The 20092-nt window shown below is 34.6% G+C and overlaps 1 protein-coding gene and 1 pseudogene across 2 annotated transcripts; one reads left to right on the forward strand and one right to left on the reverse strand.

Moving 5' to 3' along the window:
* Positions 1-2160: 2160 nt before the first annotated feature.
* On the reverse strand, positions 2161-9332 carry LOC122281865 (fimbrin-1-like). 2 transcript variants are annotated; one of them, XM_043093682.1, is made up of 15 exons: positions 9176-9332; positions 8350-8438; positions 8036-8203; positions 7494-7732; positions 7222-7393; positions 7100-7138; positions 6907-6975; positions 6671-6787; positions 6104-6315; positions 5531-5686; positions 4883-5082; positions 4098-4255; positions 3766-3862; positions 3517-3608; positions 2161-2824 (listed from the first exon to the last, which is right to left on the reverse strand). In XM_043093682.1, the coding sequence occupies exons 2-15, from the start codon at positions 8434-8436 to the stop codon at positions 2555-2557; spliced, it is 2076 nt and encodes a 691-aa protein (XP_042949616.1). In that variant the 5' UTR covers positions 8437-8438; positions 9176-9332; the 3' UTR covers positions 2161-2554. The 2 variants fall into 2 exon arrangements, with proteins under 2 accessions (XP_042949616.1, XP_042949617.1); XM_043093683.1 differs by lacking the exon at positions 9176-9332 and adding an exon at positions 8690-8713.
* Positions 9333-13295: 3963 nt separating this feature from the next.
* On the forward strand, positions 13296-19821 carry LOC122282539 (annotated as a pseudogene).
* Positions 19822-20092: the final 271 nt, after the last annotated feature.

The raw sequence follows: 20092 nt of genomic DNA on the forward strand, positions 1-20092 counted from the left end.
TTTATTCTTCTTAAATTAATTCAATTCTTCTATTCATTATTCATATATTAAATATTTGATAAAAGAAACAAATTAAAAAAAATATATGGTATGTGGAGGTTGTGTGAATAGTAGAAGATTGTGTAGATTTTTTCATCCAAATAAACCCTAATTATTATCCAAATGAAAAAAACTAATACGGTTATTCGGGTTATTCTCAAATTATCGTTGATATTTTTTAAAGATGGGCCTTTCGGGTTTGTGCTTAGGGTGATGACTGTCCAGTTTCAACTTATGGATGTATCTTTGTTACAAATTGTACTTTTTAAAAACAATATTTTTAAAAAGTTTTAAATATTTAAAAAAATTAATATATTAATAGTCACTTCTTTAATTATTGAGAAATAAACAATTAAAAAATTAAATAAAATACATGAATAGTCAAATTGAAATGATAAATTCAAGCAACATCGTTTTCCTAATAATTGTGTGGAGCCTAATCAAAACCTTGGCCATTAGAAATACAATACCTTTTTCTAGGTGAAAAGAAGGGTTATACTATTTAAATCATTAATATCACAGTCAAAAATTTGAAAACATAATGTAAGGGAATTTTTTCCCTTGGGTTGAAGGTCTAAAGGACAAGTGCAAATATGGGGAGCTCAGCCTAACTAGACGGCTCCTTAGTTCATCAAAAGTCAGCCTATGGCTATAATCAAGAAAGAAGACCCCTAAAATGTAAGGAAGGAGGGGAACCTTAGCATTCCCTATAATGCCTAGCCTCAAAGAGCACTATATAAGTAGGTAGGTGGAAACGCAATGAACTCTTAATCTTTTGACAGGCAAAAGAGGAAAAGTCTGACGATATGTACCCACAAGATAAAAGGGATAGGGAGTCATGCTGCATTAATTATACCGCCCCATAAACCACGCTGCATTAATGGAATCTGAATAAAAAAACTGGTGAGAGGACACATCTCCCTAACATGAAGTATGAGTAGTTGATTCAGTAAACATTATACAAAAGGCAATCTCTAAATATGAATATCTATTTTTGAACTATTTACTTACTCGCATAAAATACTAAAAGGATATTGATTTAGATATTGGAGACTCTAACTTCCATCAAAACCTTTAATCCTCTGTGTTTTTTTTGTATGTGCAAGTCCAAAATTGAATATCGAGTTACTGAAAATTTAGTCTAAATGTGTATGAAATACGACATTAACATATAAAATAATAATTTTTTTAGAAAAGGAAAGAATCTATCCCCTCCCCGTATATGTCATTTTTAAATTTTCTTAAGAAATAAACTATTTGTTGTTTTCAATTTTTCAATTTTTTTATAATTTTGATTTTTTAGATATTTTTAATAGAAGCGCCACGTTTCAAGCTGTAGGCAAAGACATTCTTCTGCCGCTTGCCCGCATGTCAAACTCTAGCCGTTAACCCGGTTGGATATCAGAAATGATTTATTTTATCTCATTTTATTATTATAATTTTTTTTAATTTTTATATAAAAATATTAAATAATTTAATATATTTAAATTTTTAAATAATAATAATATAATATATATATTTTTTAATTTTTATCTCAATTTATTATCTAAACGGTATAAATTGATGATGAAGTAATCTGATTATAAACAATTTGTTTAAAAGTAAATTATTAAAGATTGAGGTCTAGTTTAGTTATAAGGTTACAAGATGAGATAAGACGAAAAATAATAGTAATGAAATGATTTGAATTTAAGATATTTGATAGAGTTTTAAGAAGAAGAGAGAAAAAAAAGTTAAATAAAAATATTATAATGATAAAATATAATTTTTATTTTAAGATTTAAAAAGTTGAATTGTTTTTTAAGTTTTGTTTTAAAGTTTGAGAATGTTGTAATTATTAAATAATAATTAGATGGAAAAGTTGAGAATTTAAAATTTTAAGAATATAAAATGTATATTTGAATAGTTTTTTGATATTGAGATGAAATGAAATTGATTGAAATAATCTGTGAAATTAAACGAGGCCTAAAATCATCTCTACAAAACACACCACTTATTTTGGAGCTTATTAAACTTATAAAAAATCCAAAATAATATTTATCAGTATTTTAACACACGCCACCCCGATCATGTGATAGACATGTATTGAAGATGATGGTTTGACTTTTGAAATAACATATGTAAACAAACAACGTCACAAAGTGAGTGACTCGGCAGCCAACACCATGTGTTGAATTATTTACTTCATGACCAGTGTGATAGACTAGAAAGAATACAGCTAAAATTGGAGAACCTACTCGACTTTGAATATGACTGGAGTGAGAATAAAGAAAATAAAAGGAAAACCAACATCTTTTCCTGTCTTTCTGTTCCCTACAAAATTCTTCCCCCTCCTTTTCCATTCATTTGCTCTTGATGTTGTTTACAAGCAAATATTCAACATCTGTAGCGCATTTTCTATTGATAGCACGGACAGGTGCTGAAATCTGCCTACTTAAGCTTGCATGTATTCACCTTTTTTTTCATTTCTACCTTAGCTGGTGTTATGGAGGTAAACATTATAGCCATTCATAGTTCATTCTCCCACAGAATTCACCTCATTCTCGACCAGTGAGGAGACGGTAGAGTCAGACGCAGCATCATCAAAACTTAAGTTTGAAACTTCACCACAAAGGGACGAGATTTCATCCTCGCCGTTAATAGATGGTGACGGGGATGCATCAGTTATAGTTGAACAAGAAGATGTATCGGCAGGGGATGGAGAGGACTCTGCCTCTTCAACTGCTTTTTGCAGACTCCAGTACATAATGCTGGCCGTAAGCATGAGAAGCATCTTCTGGTTCACCTGCGGTTCCACAAGATAGATGGCCATGATTGGTAAATCTAAAATATGAGTCATTGCTCCAATTTCTAAAACTTCATACTTCAAAGAGGGATTATGATTCACTGATGAATGAATAATTGTTAATAAAAGGCAACTGTTTCTACCTCAAGCGAGCATTCCTATTGCGTGTATTGCCTAACAGCAACAGTCTTGCTTGTTCATCTACTTATAATCTGTGTGTGTTTTTTATTTTGTTTCTGTTTTTCAGGCAACTCTAGATGGGGAAAAAAAAATTCTGCATATTTGGAAAAAAAGAAGAAGGCCAAATTGCAAGTAATCTGGTTATTTCCTGACAAATGATCAATATTATCATTCTCACGAAGCTCGGTAAAGTCACGAGGAGAGGAGGAAAGTGTCAACTCAGAGTTTGTCTGAGCAATTAAAGTTTCTTTTTTTTTTTTTTTTGGTACTGGCTGTCCGGAAACACCATCCCGACTAATATTGGGGGTGCACAGATCTTCGGTAATTCAAGGGAAAAATCCTTCAGTCCAATAGCCTCTAGAGATTGTTTGCATCTAAGAAGATTTGAACCTTAGACTTGGGGGAGCATACCTTCAAACCCAAGGCCTTTACCACTTGAGCCAACCCTTAGTGATTGCAATTAAAGTTAAAAAATAAACCAGAAAGTTACAGAAGCCCAGCTGTAATCTTACCTCCATGATGTCCTCAGGCAACAAGAAAATGGAACAACCAAGCTTTCGGGCAACACTGATTATATATGTAGCATTCAACCTCTTTTCTTCATCTACCATTCCAACAACAAAAACAGTCAGCAACCTCTTCCATAGCACTTTCCACAGTTGTTATAATGAGTAAAGTAGTAATCCAAGAGCAAATGATAATTGATAAAAGAGAATTATCCAGTTAATTTCCTATCCAAAGTAGAGTCGCAGCAATCATACCACTTTCACCCTTAGTAACAAGGTTCCAATTGACAACCCTAGGCTCCACAGAACTAAGAAGCTCAAGGAAGAATATCCCATTTGACAAACTCCTATCCTGAAGGAAAAAGACATCCGTATTACCCAAAAAAAATTCTCCATATAGATACGATGTTAACATATGCATATAGGTTCAGACCCAGTCACCCAGGTAAGAACTTGCCCAAATTTTCAAAAAATGATTTAGAAATAAAATTTTAAGATTTCTCATATACGGAAAATTCATCAAAATTAGAGTTTTTTTTTTGTTTTTTTTGGGGGGGGGGGGGTGGGTTTGGGGAATTCTTCCAAACCTTAAAACTCTGTACTTGAGAAGATCTGGCTGTCCTTTTCACTTTGTCGTTTGCCCAATTTAGGATATCAGCATCAGTAATATCCTTTCCTTGAGAGTGAGATCTTAAATTCTTCAAAAGTTGAAGCATATTAAACCTCATCAACTGCCACAGGAAAGCTGAAACAGATACAAACAAAGTTGAGCATTGGGACAACAAATTATTGCCACAGATATAATTAAAAGTACAAAACCAATTGTTATTAAGTAATGAAATGAAACCGAGAACCATATGACCAAATAACAAGCTTAAGAAAATAATTTTGAACTCAATCAGGAGTTGTGAAATAAGTAGATTATATTTAATCTCCATCGAGAAGGCCATGAAACTTTTTTTTTTTGCAAGTAATCGAAGATAACAATATTAACAAATTTAAAATCGGCATTGAGAAAGCTATGGTTCATAGAATACTTTTGCTACCAAAAAAAAAAAATGGCATATTGGATTGTAACACTAGCTTTTGATATGCTGAAAGGCATGAGGAAATGTGTTATATAGGAGGATGATGCCTTCTAAGCAAGATACTCAACAGATTGTTATTCTTTGATGTTATTTTACTTCCAAAGGTGCTTTAGCAGTCAAATGCACGCTTAGACATGAAATCAAATGTAATTTGAATTAACAACATATTGTCAAAAGTCCCAATGTCATTAAAAATTAAGTTCACTTCGTTGTTTAGAAAAGGTTTAATAGCTTATATAAGTCAACAACTCTTCCAACGAAATCCACTTGACATAGAAGATTACCAAGTATGAGCTTCTTATTTCCTTGTACAATATCGTTTCCAGCTAAATTCACCAGCGAGAATTTCATCTGCTTCCCAATCCTAATAACTTGATTGCAGTTCTCTACTTTTCTAAACGGCATCTTAATTGGAGGCTTTGATGCCTGCCTCCAGTTAACAGATCCAGGAGAAACCTTGTCAAGCACTTCTAGAAGTATCCACCTGCGTACATGAACAATGCACATCAAGCCATATTAGAGGTAACTTGTAAATTTAAGTAGTTTTTTTTTTTTTTGGAAAGCTTAAATATCACGTAGTTAAGCCCTTGTGAAAGAATTTTACATCATTTGGGATATTAGGGACGATATTCCAAGCAGGATAAAGACCCCGAAAAAAAAAAAAAAAAAAAAAAAACTTTTTCAAGAATGCTTTGAAAAGAAAAAAGCCATGCATTTTATGTTTAGATAAAACAAAAATCCGCACCTCATTTAGAAGGTGATTAGAATAACTAGATGAGTATTTGGCACATGGCTTGTATTTCTTGTTCTACAGAAAGATAAGCATTTGCTCATAAAAAAAACTTCCTAAAAATGAGGCCACTCTACTTATCAAAAAATAAATAAAAATGAGGCCACTCTAGTGACTCTTCCTTTAAAATAGGAAAACCCACCCATTTCTGACATCTTCAAATACATTATTGACATAAGTAGCAATTCCAAGACTGTTGATCCACAGCCGAAAGCATCTTTCTTCTCTAGAAGTCTGTACATCATCTGTCATCATCTCGGCATAGGAAATCTTTTTGCTGTCTGTAGAGAGCCCATTCCTGTCAGGTTATACTCCTAATCAATATGATGAAACAAAAAGTAGGGAATCCAGATTACCAGTAAGACCCCCATACAACATACCAAAACATATGTACACATATTGACAAGAAAAAATAAGTTCTTAGTCTCAATTAAAGGATTGACATTGAGGGGAGAAGAAAAAGTAAAAGCAAGAAGTCAAATACATGGAAAACTTGATTTCTAGAAGATCATCACCCCATCTTACTTTGGCATCATCTTGTATGCAGCATGCAATATATGAGCACAAATTACTCAAATAACTTTGGCTCAAGTGTCGTTCTATCCAGTTTATATAAGTAACTGTTCCCCAAAGTTACAATCCAACTTGGAAAGTTGAAGAGAATAGGGAATTCTTAACACTTCGATATGATGAGATATTGAATTTAATTTTGTACCTTTGATGAAAAATTTGTGCCACAAATGCAAGGTTCAAATTCGGCGAGCCCTCCACAATGTCATTCGGAGTTAAGTATCTTTTACAATCCATTCTCTCTGCATGATCAAGTATCAGTTTTGCCCTTTCAGTGGGGTCCTTGGCATCCAAAGTGGTTGGACTGCAGTGTTCCGGAGCCAGAACATTTAGAAGGTAGGCATAAGCTTCTCCATCCTATTTTCATGTGAGAAAAAAGTACACAAATTAATTTACGAGTCCTGAAAAATGTAATCATTTTCTGATAAGTAAATTCAACTTCACTTTGTAAGAAGGCAACAACTCTGCCATAATTTCTTGTAGGAGAAAGCAAGCCCCAACTTAAAAAGAAGGGGAGAAGTAGGACAAGAATGTGATTTTGGAGCAAGAAGAATATCTAGACAAGGAGTTGTTACTTTAAAAGCTCCAGATCCCACTTTCCTTCTTACAATGTTGCAATATAGGCCATCTTATCCCATCCTGCATGACCTATTTCAAAAATATGACCTCACTTTTCCAAGTTCATAAATGCTTCCTGTAATCTTTTAAATACCTTCAAGTCGGAAGAAAAATTTGTAACCAGTTTCTTATAGCCTGCTTTCTGGATATGAAAATTCATCCATTTCAATAAAACCTTGTCGGGAGGTAAACTCATAAGCTCTTCAACATCCTGCCAAACAATCCAAGCATAATCTGAGCATTATTCCTAACATGGACAAGGAAAATATAGAATTTGACAGACTTGTTTTCATTGAAAATTGAAAACATGATAATTGTGAAATTTCATACATTGCAATCATCCACCAGTTCCACAAGCTGAGGTGTCTTCTTAAGGTTAAGATCTGCCAACAATTGTATCTGAAATTGCCACACCCCAGAGAAGGACAAAGGGATGAATGGTCATTAACTTATTAATCTCCATAACCAGAAGCACAATGTCTATGCTGTCATCCTATAAATCAAACCCTGGGAGTATAGATACCTTTATAATTTGGGAGATTAACCCTAGAACCAGATGAGGCTGCAAAACAACCAGAATACAGACTTCAGATCAGGAGACTTATCAATTAATTTAAAGTGGGAAGCTGATTTGGCTAAACTCACTCTTCCTTCAACCAAGTCCTGTGTACCAATGTTAACTACTGTGCAGCCAATAGCCTTTGCAGAGTTGAGGCACAGAGTATGATTCTCATTCCTCTCCCATGGGTTGAGTATCCTTTTGGTGTTGATAGCCCTTTCATCAATTGTATTAGGCACAGCAACATTGATAAGCTTACTGCAATAAGCCATAAGATAAATCACTACCAGCAAGCTGTATCAGCTTTAAAGTTGCCTTAAAAAAGTAGAATATAATCAAGCAGACCCTTCTTAAATACCATAGAAGAACTCCATCTTTTGCAAGATCAAATAGACTATTCGTAGCGGGATCTAATGGAAGATATTGCCCCAGAAATGGGTCGTCCCCAAGATAGCTGTTTATGTGAGCCACATAAGCGGCTTTCTCTGATTCACTGATTGTGTGAAGAAGAGTAGTTGTGGTGGCCTTAAGGAATGACCAAGAGTTTTTTGAACCACCCACTTTTGCTGTAGCTCGACCTTGCAAATTCAAATATGCCTGCACATACCATGCAACGCGTTAATATGCAAGTAACCTTGGAGCAAAACAAATTCCGAATTCAATGCAACTTAAACCCAAAACCAAACTTCTAAGCTCTAAATCTAGAAAAGTAACAAACAAATACTATGAATTCTAATTTTAATACGTCTTTTGATGCAACAAATATTCATTTATCAATTATCACATGGAGAGAGAGAGAGAGAGAGAGAGAGAGAGAGAGAGAGAGAGAGAGAGAGAGAGAGAGAGAGAGAGAGAGAGAGAGAGAGAGAGAGAGAGAGATCAGAGACATAGGATGCTCACCCTAAGGAAGGCTTCAAAATCAATTTCATTGCTCAAATCACAACCTGATTCGCCCAAAATCCCTCTAATCTCCTCCTCAGAAAACTCCTTAAATGTCTTTAGCTTCACCATTAAAGGTGGCAAGTCTCCAGCTGTAACTTTACCAAGCTGATTCTTTACTGAGATAAACTAAGGACACACCAAAGAATAAATTATTTAGACTAGAGTCAAAAGAACCATCTCGATGCATTCTCAAATCTGATTTGCTAGCAAATTCAGAGAGGGAAAAAAAAAAAACGAAGAAGAAGAAGAAGAAGAAGAAGCAAAGAACTTACTTTGGTTTTGAGGCTGCGAAGCTCGACCTGTGTGAACTGGCTTTGAAGCCATTGATCCGAAACGAAAACACCCACGAAACTTGTCATCTCTGCAAATTGGCAAGGGGAAGATGTGGGCTAAGTAACCTTAAATTCTTCCCCAAAATAAATAAAGTCCATAAAATCCGAAACAAGAGAGTTTGAATCGATATGTCCGATCCAATATTAAATTCAGAAGAACAAATTTTTTAGAAGTAAATCCAGGAGCACAAAATTGGATCCATATATACTTAAAAAAATTATAACCCTAAACAAACCATTCTCTAGGTAATGCAGTAGTCAGCTTCTACTAATTAATTACCAGCCTGCCCAACCGTGTCCAGACAGATAGCATCCAAAAAAAGCAAAACTCATGGTGGAAAAAGCCGCCAGACCAAGAGAAAACAATACTTGTCTGTTAGTCTTCAGATTATATGAACAATGAAAAAAGTTCTTTAATATATTACTTCGATCAAAAGTGCATAAACACAGAATTCCATGCATGTAAAAGTCTTAAAGGAAAACCCAGTAACAGGAGACATACTATGCGTATGCGTATCTTGTTCTGGTGCTTTCTCATTAATAACGCTATGATGAATGAACCAGAATCCAACAAAGAAAACGTAAAATCAAGGCAAACCCACATGTCCACGCCAGGAGTAAAATCAAAGACAATTCCAATGACATAAGACACGAAGAAAAGTGTCTGCGAATTTTGGTGTAGTGGATTTTCGTGAATAATACGACAAAATGAATCAAAATCAAGTATAGTAAAACATAGAAGCAAAGAAAAGCCAGAAGCCTATACCTGTGAAAAATCCTTGAGAACGGATGTATCCTTCAAAGTTTTTGACCGCTCCTCGTTGCTTCAATTTGTAAAACAACGAATGTATAAACAGAGAGAGAGAGTGGGGGGGGGGGGGGGGGGGGGTGGGGGTTGGGGGAGACAAAGAAGGGGGATCGAATTTCCTTCGTGGGAGAGCAAAGGGATGAAACAGTAGACCAGAGAGAGAGAGAGAGAGAGAGAGAGAGAGAGAGGGAGGACAGCCGAGACGGGTGGTACTACTACCGGCTTGTGTTTATGGCCAATTCGGTTTGTGGTTCCCGTACTCGCGAGTGTACGGTGAGATCTAAGAACTCGCTCGCTTAGGTATACAAGTCATCGTGTTGGTGTACACCTATTTAGTATTCGGTCTCTTCTGCAAGTGATTTTGTTCCTACGATGGAGCGTGTAAATGCATTTATATTGGTCTATGTCTATATATATATATATATATATTTGTAAAATCATCTTTTTTACATATCTAATTTGTCATTCAAATTAAACTTTTGCGGTAATGTATATTTGAGATAGAATAATAATAAAATAAAATATTTTATTATTTTGAAAGAGAAAAAAATAATAGAAAGTGTGTGCAGCATGAAAGAGTGTGGAAAGAGAGAGAAAGAATAAGTAAAATATATTTTAGAGAATAAATAGTAAATATATAAAAGTGTAAAGTTACTATTTATAACTAACTAAATATTTAAAGATGGATAATCCAATACAGCTGAATTTATACTCATATTAAACAAAAATAATTTTATATATGCATATACATAAATCAATGTAAATATTAAGTGTGGCTCTATGTTATCACTCCTTTTTTTTTTTTCTTTTTTCTTTTTTTTTTTCCCTCAAAATCCTTGACTTTCACCGCAAACACCAACAACAACAACAGCTGCAAAAAATTATAACAAAATACAACCACCACCACCATCATCACCAAATTCTCTTCCTTGTCTTCGACATTTTTAAGTTACTCCAAATTCAACTTTTTAAACGCAATGAATATATAATAATTTTTATTGACTTTAAGATATATAAGCATATATGCGTGTGTAAAAACAAATATCGTTGCATAATGTATTGTCACAAGGGTATTTCATTTTTCAATTTATTTTATTTTATTTTGGTTGACAAAACAATAATTTCGAGCGTTTGGTTTTAGAGACGAGAACTCGTGCATAGAGACATTTTTTTATTCAAACACTTATTTTAAAATTATTTCTAATCCAAAACTCTTTAATCTTATCTCATTTCTTAATCTAAATACACAATTTGAAAAAAAAAACATCTTATCTCATTTTAATTCAATAATCTTATTACTATTTACAAACAATCTTAACTCATCTCATCTCGCTTTTTAATCTGAACACATAAAATTTTTAAAAACAATCTTATCTCATCTCGACTCATAATCTCATTACTATTCACAAATTATTATAATTTATATCATCTCATTTTATTATTCAAACAAGTCCTAAAAGTCAAAATTATATATTATTATAATTAATACAGTAGAAAATGTCTCGTAACATTAATAAAAATGTTAAGAGTCAGTGAGTCACCGACAATTGTGTTCCAATAATTTTATTTTATTTTATTTAGTGATTAAGCAAGTATACTTTTAGTGATGTTGTGAATTTTTTTTTTTAAATATTTAAAAATATTAAAAAAAATGAATGAAATTTTTTATTTTTTTTTCTTATCGGACCGGTATCTTGCTCTAGCAAATGGATTCCAACACACGAGTAAATTGTATCAACAAGACATGTTCAAATTTGATTGACATTATTATATTAATAGATTTAACTCTACTTTTAATGAAATTTCACATGTATTGTTCTCAAACTTGTCGCCGGCCACCGGCCAACCGACCCTTCTCCGTCTAGTTCCAAATTCCATTCACATGCCAGCACAACATCCTATACATATATATTAAGAGTTATGCTACGTCTACCAAAAAATTATATAAAAATAATCTCAAAAATTGATGTGGTTTCAACTAATTTATTAGATTTATTTTATAATAAAAGTAATTTTATAATTTGACAAAATATATTAAGCCATATTAGTTTGTGTGATTTTTTTGTGTAATCTTTTTGTGGCTTGAGTATTTTCCATATATTAATAGAAGGTTGCTAGAGACACAAAGTGATCTCACATACTAATATTAGTGTGCCATGTCTCCTTTGTGTGTGTGTGTCTCTTTCTCTATCCTCGCCGGTGTTGTCTACCCTCCCCGAGGTAGTTCCTGACCACTACAGATGACCATGCAAGCCGTTGACTTAGATCCCAACCATCCTGGCCATGCAAGCTGTTGTTGTATGACCATCCTGACCATATAAGCCATTGGCTGGACCACTAACGTCTTCTGCCCAATTTGAGGTGGTACCCAACCACCATGGCTAGCACGAAGAGAGGGCACAGGGCGAGCATAGGTGTGGTGTGCACAAGGGAAGGGAAAGAAAGAAAGAGAAAACAAATAAGAGAGAGACGTGGCACACTAGCAGTGTACCGTATCAGTGTGTGAAATTTATTTATAAGATTCTTTTATATTTATAGTATTTTTCATATTGATATTATTACTTGATCAACAACTTTTGAACCTTTATACACATGTAATAATTTTGGATTGCTTCCCGCCCCCTAGTGGGTGAGTAGCAGTGGCCACCCCACCCTTCGCACTCTCATAGGTGGGGGGTTGTGGATTGATCCCAGCATTCGGCTCCGTTTTGTATGGGTGGGTGACCCCATCCAGCTACCAGGTATATGGATGGTCTTGAGAGCTGTTCAGAATTCACCTAATTAATTCAAATTTTATAAACTCGCTCACCAAATCAACAGATCTATCTACCAAATTCACAAATTAAACCTCAAATACATAGATTCAACAACAAAAATCATTTTCAACAAAAAATATTGTAGCGATGCAATGGTTGTGGGTCTGAACAAATAACCATGGCCACGACTGATTGTGGTTCTCTCAGCAAACTCAAGACCACTCCGGGGCTTGTAGCTTGGGGCATAGAACCTTGACCATGAATGGTAGTAAGTCTCTTCGCAAACCCAGGACCGTTTAGTGGCCTGTTGGTATCTCACTACCTTAAAGAAGAAAAAGCGGAAGAGAAGGATAGGAGAAAATGAAGAATAAGAAGAGGAGGGAGGGGAAGACGTGTTGTATTGCAAAATGATTGAGGCCAGCTATGAAGGAAGAAATGAAGAAAATAAGAGATTGAGAGAGAGAGGGTTAGATGAAACTGGATTTTTTTTTTAATAATATTCTTGGCCCTATGAGGGGTGGGCCCTACCCGCCCTTTTATAATCTTAAAAAGTATGCCTGCGTGTTTACTTGAGCCAAGCAAATTGCCCACCCAGGCCCATGCAAGATAGGCCATGCCTAGCAGCCATATCTAGTATGAATTTCAGTACTGTCTCGTACTATTATGTAATTAAAAATGACGCTTGTTGTATGTATATATTTTATCAATATTAGGGGTTGGGTAAGGCCCATCCAGAGCAAAAGCCCAAGTTGGCTCTAGGCAAATAATAAATAATGAAGGGAGTCAACAAAGGTGATGACCGACCTAGGGCTAAGCACCGACCAAGTTGTAGTCAGTAGGGCCAATCTCCAACTCTGACTTCAACTTTGTCGGAGGTCGAATCTGACCTCCGACTTCGATTTTGATAGGCACATCTTCCGCTCTGACTTGTAGGAATGGAGTCGGATTTTGAGCCTTTTTTTTTTAACTTCATATTTGACCCACTTTTTAAAAAAATAATTGTGTGGGCTCTCAAATTTCAATTGTTTCAAAAATTACAATCTAAACTATAATTCACTTTTGATTACAACAAAAAATATAACTAAAAGTAAGTACTAACATGCTTTCAAAAATTAAAAAATAAAAATACATTAAATTACAAAGTTCCAAAGGTACCGAAATAAATTAAATTACAAACTTCCAAATAACAAACTTCTAAATCCCAACAAATGAACCAAAATAAAGTAAATAAATATTATAAACTTCCAAAATTTTCAAATTCCAAGTTGTGCCTTAAACAAATATGAAAAGATCAATAAAGCAAACATAAATGAGCATAGGAAATGCTTGGCTGCAAGGTACGTATTTTGGCACTAGATTAATGTGGTTTACTTTTGCATTAACATGCTCTATAAATAGAATTTGGGTCTTAAAATAATACAGGAGATCAACAAAATATATTTATAAGATTAGATATGGACAAGTATACATATATCTGTATGTATACAAAAATAATAATTAATTATTTGCATTCCTTACCAATAATAAATAAAATTCAGGCCTTCCAGACATCAACTTGCTCTGCGACCTTTCTTTACTCCATTTTCAACCCACCCAACAAAATCCAGCTTGCTCTTCATTTTCTTACCCACTCATTCTCATTTCTATACCAAAGCCCACATGATTATTATTATCATTAAATAAAAGATGGATTCATATATAAAAGAAATAATATAACAAACACATATCATAGACCCACTACACAGGTCATATTACTAATATGGGCTATGCTAGTATATTATTGAGTTTAACTAACTAAGATATATTTATATAAAATCTATAAAATTAATATTTTAATTATTATATATTAATATTACATATTATTATAAATTTATTATTTATATATTAGTGTTACATTTTATTATGTGTTATAATATTGTTATTATATTTATATTTATATAATTAATATATAAAAATGTATATACTTTTATAAAATATGTATTATATTAAAGCGGAATCAGAGCCGAAATCGAAATGAGATATTGGAGTCAGAGCAGAGCAGAGTTGGAGTCGGCGTACCTCCACCTCTGCCTCCGACTTCCCAAGAGAAAAAAATTCCGATTCTCACTAATCAGAATCAGAGCAAAATCAAGATCAAAGTCGAATCTTCGAATTTTTGTTTAGTCCTAAACCGAGCAGAGCAGTAGGGATAACGACCAGCGAGCATAAAGAAAAGTGAGTTTAAGGAAGTCGAGCTAAAAAAGATGGTGCCAATTGTAGGCTACTAGGCCGTCAAATCCCATCCTGAACAAAAACTATCAGACTATCGCTCGAAATTTCCGCCATGGAGTGAATGGCCATTTGGCCAGATTCCACTCACAGAGAGAGGGAAGCACTCAAACGGGAAGAGCGCAGCAAACACGAGATGGTTACAACTTACAGATGAAGAACTAGCGCAAGCAATAGCGTCTGTCTTCAACGGCTCGAACCCTAACAACAGCGGCAAGGCCTTCACAAACCTAAATGCCGTCCTACAGGAGCTCAAGTCCAAGCTCGGACTCGACCTCTCCCACAAGCTCGACTTCATCCGCTCCCAGATCCACTTCCTCTTTCGATCCCAACCACCACCATCTTCTCCCCCAAAAGACCACTTTGCCCTCCACCCAAACCCGAATTTCCATCCCTCTCCCTTGTCCTCCGCCATTCAGAGCTTCTCGTCCCAGCCCCTTCCCCAGCCGGCTAAGCTAGAAGCCCCCGCTGCCGTCGTTGCTGACGCGCCGACGCTTAGGTTTGTTTCTTTCTTTCTCTATTTGAATCCTTTTTTCCCTTCTGTAGCTTTATGTTCTCTTGGCGAAAAATGGAGGTGGCTCGGCCCAGACTCTGGGGAATATTGGAAACCGAAATTTCGAGAATTCTGTTTTGCGGAGATTTCAATTTTGGACATGTAATGAACTCGCATACTAAAACTTGGCAGTGCCTTAGAAAAAAGTTTCTAAATAAATTTAGTTCTCTAGCCTTCTGTTTGGCTGTCGAGAAAATTTATATGGAGATTAGAGACAATGAAATTCAGTTATTATAGTCTATGAAATCATAAAATTAGCTAATTAATTGAAGCATTCTGCTACGTGAAGGTATGTTTTGTATATGTCGATCATAATGGTAGTCTATGCTAAGTTATTTAAGTGCGATGATTTTACTGGTCTGCACGGCAAGGTTCTTGACTTCCTGATTCACTTTTGAGTTCCTATTATTTATTTATCATAGAAATATCATGCTTATTTTGTTATGATAATCTGTAATTTCAAGTATGGACCATTATTTTCTCTTCATATTTTATTTCAGTGCTCCAACAAAAGCAACTAAGAGAAAAGGTTGCCCCGGGGGTCCAAACAAACTTTGCGGTGTTTCACCTGAACTTCAGATTATTGTTGGCCAGCCAGCATTGCCAAGGACTGAGGTTGAGTCTCCTACATCTTATTGCTTTAATCATTGTTTCTTGTTGATTTTTTTGTTAACTTTTTCTCCCATAGGTTTTTTAATTTTCATACTGTTGAATTTAGATAGTGAAGCAACTGTGGGCTTACATTAGAAAACGTAATCTCCAAGATCCAAACAATAAAAGGAAAATAATCTGCAATGATGAGCTGCAGCTGGTATTTGAGACGGACTGTACGGACATGTTCAAGATGAACAAGTTGCTAGCAAAACAATTCCTCTTGAACCCTCTAGTATGTGTCTGGTCTAATAACATCCTTGTGTGTGTGTGGAGTTAGTATTTAGATAATGGACTCATTGTTTGGTGCTTTCAGAACAGTCAGGTTCTAAGAAAGCAGAGGTAGATGTGGACTCTGCAATGAAAAGTAGTGAATCGGGACCTTCTGTGATAATATCTGAAGCACTTGCAAACTTCTTTGGTGTTGGTGAAAGGGAGATGCTTCAGTCAGAGGTTTTAAGACGAATCTGGGAGTACATAAACCTCAACAATCTAGAGGTAGGTCCTGACTTCTATCCAGATGATTTTTATTTCAGTCTATTTCAATAGAAAAAAATGGACATTGAAGTTACATGGATTCTCCATTTCTCAGAAGATTTTCCTTAGATTGCATAGATTTAACTGTATCTTTTTAGTTGTAGTTCAGCTTGGTATGGCGATTAAATATCGTGTTGTTGATTGTTTTAGTATGGTGTCTTCAGTTAATCTGGCATAAGTTGGGTAGTTGTCTATACTGGACTGTACTATCACTGGTGGTTTCTGAAGTGTCAATTTTTGTAAGTTCTACCGTAGAGATTTTTTTGTTTAGTTTCCAAAGCACAAAAGATAGCTGCAAGTTTAAGGCTCACAATTCTAACATTCTTGTTTAACTGTTTAGGTCGAGTATATAACCATTACTGCATCTATAGTTTTCATCTATGGAACAATCAACTAGGAGTTATAAATAGGTTCATGGCTCGTAATAGTCATAATGGGTGAAACTTTTTGCAGGATTTTTGTGTTGGAAATAGGTTATGTAATGACAAGCTTGTGCAACTTATTATCATCTTTATTTAATTAGTTTTTTGTTCACGGGGAAACATATGAGTACTTGATAAAATTACAGAAGGAAAAGTTGGCCATCAATTTAAACCGATTTAATTGTCTCTAGTTTAAATATTTTTGTAGGATCCTTCAAGTTCAATGTCAATACATTGTGACACAAAACTACAAAAACTATTTGGTTGTGAAAGTATTTCTGCATTGGGTATACCAGAAGTCTTGGTGCGCCATCATATATTCAGGGGATCTTGTTGACTGGTAAGTATCTTTATATATATAAAGTGGCTATCTAACAGAATTTTATTGGTTTAACGGTTTTTGTTGTTTTACCGTTAAAATTAACGCCGTTAGTTACATAAATAAATTAAAGTGGCTCTCTCTTCTTAAAAGTTCTTAATTTTTTAATCTCTCTCCCCAATCACTTATGAATAAATTCATAATTATTAAAATTCATGCAGCATGCATGATCCTGTAACCTATGCATTGATGATCATTTATTTATGAGGTATATTAGATATCTATATATATATATATATATTCTATTATATATATCTATATAAATATATATTCTATATTCTATTATATATATATGATCTTTTATATAAATTATAATTTATATATCAATTTATTTATGTGATTTAAAATTTTTATTCATTCCTTATATAAACAAAGAGAAATGTAAAATAATTAAGTTTAAATATATTTACCAACTACATTTACGAATACAATTATCCTAATAAAATATTATTTATTTATCAATTTAAATTCATTATGAAACATTAAAATCAAATAATAATATCTTATAAAAACCTTAGTATTTTATTTCTTTATAAAAATTATGTTACTTTTTAAAAATAATCGCTTTATTAAATTAAGAAAACGTGCTATGCACGTTCTTTTACTGTTAACAGTTTATCTCCTGTGCTGCACATGTTTGTTTCAAGATTCTTTTTTTTTTTTTTTTTTTTTTAAATTCTAAATGCTTTAAAACTGATTTAAGTCTATCTTACTATTTGATGTTAGAATTTATATATATATTTTTCTAAAAATATTACATTATTATTCAAAATTTTTTCCTTGATAAAAATAATATTTCTATACACTGGACGAACGTCCCTTGGACGTTGCCCAACTACTAGTATGTTAAAAATGTAGTGTTTTCTTATCACTCAAACTTAGTAGTCTGCTTGGAGTAATTCCATCGTAATCAACTACTTTTTGCCTTAATATTCCATTGAGAATATCTTATAACCGGTTGGGCTATTAACCCCCAAATAACAGCCCCCCAATTCTGTGATGACACATAGACATCACACCATATGTTTCATGTGGCCGCATTTGAGAGAATTGGAAATTCCCATTCACTAGCTTGGCATCCCTCTCATTGGACCCCTCGCCGACACGGCCACGCCCAGACCATCGCATGCCTCGCCGACACAGCCATCCCTCGCATTGCTCGTAGTCGTTGTAGCCGTCGCACCCCTCGAACTGCTCGCCCAAAGGAACACCGTCTCCAACAACAAGGTTACGACCAATCTGGTTTCTGTGAGAGAGAGTGAGGTATTGGCCAGATTGGATAAAATCAAAATTATCGGATGCATACAACTTAGAGCAAGGGAGAGAGCATGCGTGAAGATGAAGAAAAAGGACACGGTGAAGCTGATCAACGCCGAGGGTTTCGAATTCGTGGTCGATAAGGAAGCTGCCATGGCTTCTATGGCCTTACTCTCTTTCTCTGTTTTCCCCTTTTTAAATTTCTTTCCAGACCAAATACAAATAGGGCTACCAGCCATTTGTTTCACCGTCATGAAATGGAGAAATCGATTATGTGTTGAGGAGGGTTTTGACCAGCCATGATCCAATGAACCCGTTGGCTCCGGTCACGCAAACTGCCTCCTGCCGCTTATCGTCAGCCATATTTTTTCTTGTTTCTTAGCTTTAATTCTGAATCTGTAATTTTTCAACCTGCAAATGCTCGGTTTGTATTCGAAAATAAATAAAGCATGATTTCCGTTTTTCATTCAAAATCAAATTCTTTACACTTCACAACAGAATTCATAACAATCGGATGAGATATTTATTTAAAAATTATTATCTGAATTAAAACTTCATCCAAATCTGCAAGTCCGTGATTTGTGCGAAACATCTTGTCTTGGGAGAAATCGGCAAAGGAGGAACTGGTCGGCGGTGGATGCTGGTGGCAGTGAACTGGTCGGCGGTGGTTTTGGTAGTATGGGGAGTGGTTTGGACGCGAAGTGGTCTGGGGCCAAAATGAACTGCTTGAGCGCGAGGCAAAATCCGTCTGAAATTGAAAAGGAGCTTTATGAAGGAATGTAATCCCATGCGCACGAGTGTTGGAACGGTTTAGTGAAAATGCTGAGGTGGCAGCTTCTAAGTGGAGGGCTGCTTTTTAAAGAAAAGCGGATGGACCGCTTAGCAGCGTTTCTGTATTCCATTATATTTCCCAGATGTGAATTGAAATAACAGATAGAAAATGCAATTTTTAGCTGTTTGTTAGTTCCTACCTTTCCCATTAATATGCCCTCAAACAAGCATTGAATAAAAATTTTGAAAAGTGGACTCAGGAGTGCTAGTGCTTAATGGTTTTAAAATCCTACTTCATCAGTATAACTTGCTAGGGAGTAAGTGCATTTAACCAAGTATTTGGGCTGGACTGCTTAGATAAAAAAAAAATTTGGGCTCATTAGGCTAACAAAAGTAACTTAAAAGTTTAAAAAAACTTATAACTTTATTTAGACGGGGATTCATCCATTTTTTTTCTTAATATCTGTTTCGTCACCATCTCATAGAGAATAAAGAATCACTCACTTTCCGTTTAACCTTTTGTCTCCATTGATTTTGCTTTTGTTTCCATCTCCAGTAGAAGTGATGAAATGTTAATTATTGCTTGCAGTATTAATACTTGGTGCTGAAGCCAGGGCGCAACATGATGCTTGGGAAGGCTGATATGGTCTCTGTATGTTGATCATTTAGTTATTGTCTTCTCGCGCCAATGAACAACGCAATGAGGATGTACCATGAGCTTGTGGCAAGTTGTATTTTGCATACGGGCGTGGATTTAGAAATTTGTCTGACTCAGAATGGCAATTATTAGGTTAGAACAACATTTGGGAGTTTCAAACACTGTAAAGTGCAATCAGTAGGAATCCTAGATCGTTTGTAATAGTAGTTTATAGCACTTATTTATACGTGAAAAATGATGTTTGTTTAGATTTTTTATGAACTGCATCTCATGTATTGTTGATGTAAAGCAAATTTTGGTTGTTGATATAATTATATGTATACATATTTGAAGGGTTTGTTCTCTTTCGATTCCTGGAGTGTCCTGTTCTTGAATTCAATATTTTGGCTGGATTTGGTGGGTAGCCCATGGACTATTAAAGGCAAATGTACACTTTGAATTATAAATTATCAAAATTATTGATATGTTAAACTCCTTAACTATAAAAAAGTGATGACAACAGTTATCGTAACATAATCTTGGTTCTTGACAGTTTGATCTTAATGAAGGATGCACATTGTGATTTTTCTCTTCGTAAAGACATAGAAGCGAAAGACTCTGGCATTAAATCTTGAACACTATAC

This window comes from Carya illinoinensis, chromosome 11 (assembly GCF_018687715.1).
Source record: "Carya illinoinensis cultivar Pawnee chromosome 11, C.illinoinensisPawnee_v1, whole genome shotgun sequence".
NCBI lineage: Eukaryota > Viridiplantae > Streptophyta > Magnoliopsida > Fagales > Juglandaceae > Carya > Carya illinoinensis.